This window comes from Ammodytes marinus (genome assembly GCF_949987685.1).
Source record: "Ammodytes marinus genome assembly, chromosome: 24".
In the NCBI taxonomy this organism is placed as follows: domain Eukaryota; kingdom Metazoa; phylum Chordata; class Actinopteri; order Uranoscopiformes; family Ammodytidae; genus Ammodytes; species Ammodytes marinus.
In genome coordinates, this window is record NC_137228.1 from 2,432,404 (window position 1) to 2,433,564 (window position 1,161).

General features: G+C 38.3%; 1 protein-coding gene across 1 annotated transcript in view; it reads right to left on the minus strand.

Annotated features, from left to right (window-relative positions):
* The window catches only part of gpr180 (G protein-coupled receptor 180), a gene marked incomplete at its 5' end in the record, with an annotated part of 17,712 nt that extends 16,551 nt beyond the window's left edge, over nt 1-1,161 (minus strand). Inside the window, one exon of the mRNA XM_080052628.1 lies at nt 999-1,161. Coding sequence (XP_079908754.1) covers nt 999-1,161 — 163 coding nt within the window. The remainder of the gene's footprint in view (nt 1-998) is intronic.

A 1,161-nucleotide genomic window follows, 5' to 3' on the forward strand; every position in this document is an offset into this window, starting at 1 on the left:
GTGCGCACTGGATTGGGGGTCAGAATCGCCCAAATAGGACACTGTTTTCACACTAAACATCTCAGCTTGATGTAGTAGACATCCGGGGTATTTCTATAATCATGCTAAATCTGGACACAAGAATCGGGACATCCTAAATCTTTTTTTTCTACCATACTAAATAGTAGATAGTATGGGGATTGGAACACAGCCATAGTGTGATAAAGATAACATGCTATGTTTCATCTGGGAAAATAGAACTCACTAGGTCAAGAAATATGTAAATATGAATACATATGAATCAGGAGGGCTCTACTTTCTTGATTTTTACCACTCTAGTATTAACCATACTTTCATTTCTGAACAACCCCACTTCAGTTTGGAACTTTATACCTCCAATACATTTTCTCCTATAATAGGTGGCCTTCAATGTATCTTAGTATGCACTATGAGATAAGAAAGATCCCCCTGAAAACTACAATTCCCATCAACAAATGACACTCACTTAGTCTCTCATAGTAAATTATAAGCACCACTTCTCGCCTCACAAATATTTGATTTGGAATAAAATAGGAAATATATTCTATGAGAAATGTCCAGCAGATATTTTTTTGTCCACCAATAAAAACGCTTTGTTTGGTTTCCATAAAAGTTAAAAAAAATACCAAAGAACAGATTATTATTTATCGAATTATTCTCTTAGCAGCATGACATATACAAAAAACAAAACAGATAAAAAAATAAAAATAAGATTTTTAATTCTATTGAAAGAAAGTCACCCCGCATTAAAAATATAAGCTAAATAAAATAAATAAAAATGTTTCAGAACTCAATCACAGTCTAGCTCTCCTGTGTTAATCAGCACGCACGTTATTGGGTTATTACAAGTGATGCGGGCTAGTGACAGCCGTCGAAGAGACACTGGCAAAATTGACCAAACCCATAAAAAGCACAGGAGAGTGAATGGCCCCGGTCTGTCCTAAAGGATGCTGATGCCAGTACCGTGACGTCACCGTTACCTTGGAACATGAATTTGGTGATGAACTGGCCCCTCTGCTGTCTCGCTGCTTCGCTCTTAAAGTGTCCCGTCACAGTTTTCCCCAAGGCGTCCTCCGCGCTGAATAACACCACCAGAGCTGAGAGAGCGGCCCATACACACGACATTTTGTTCCCCTGACGCAT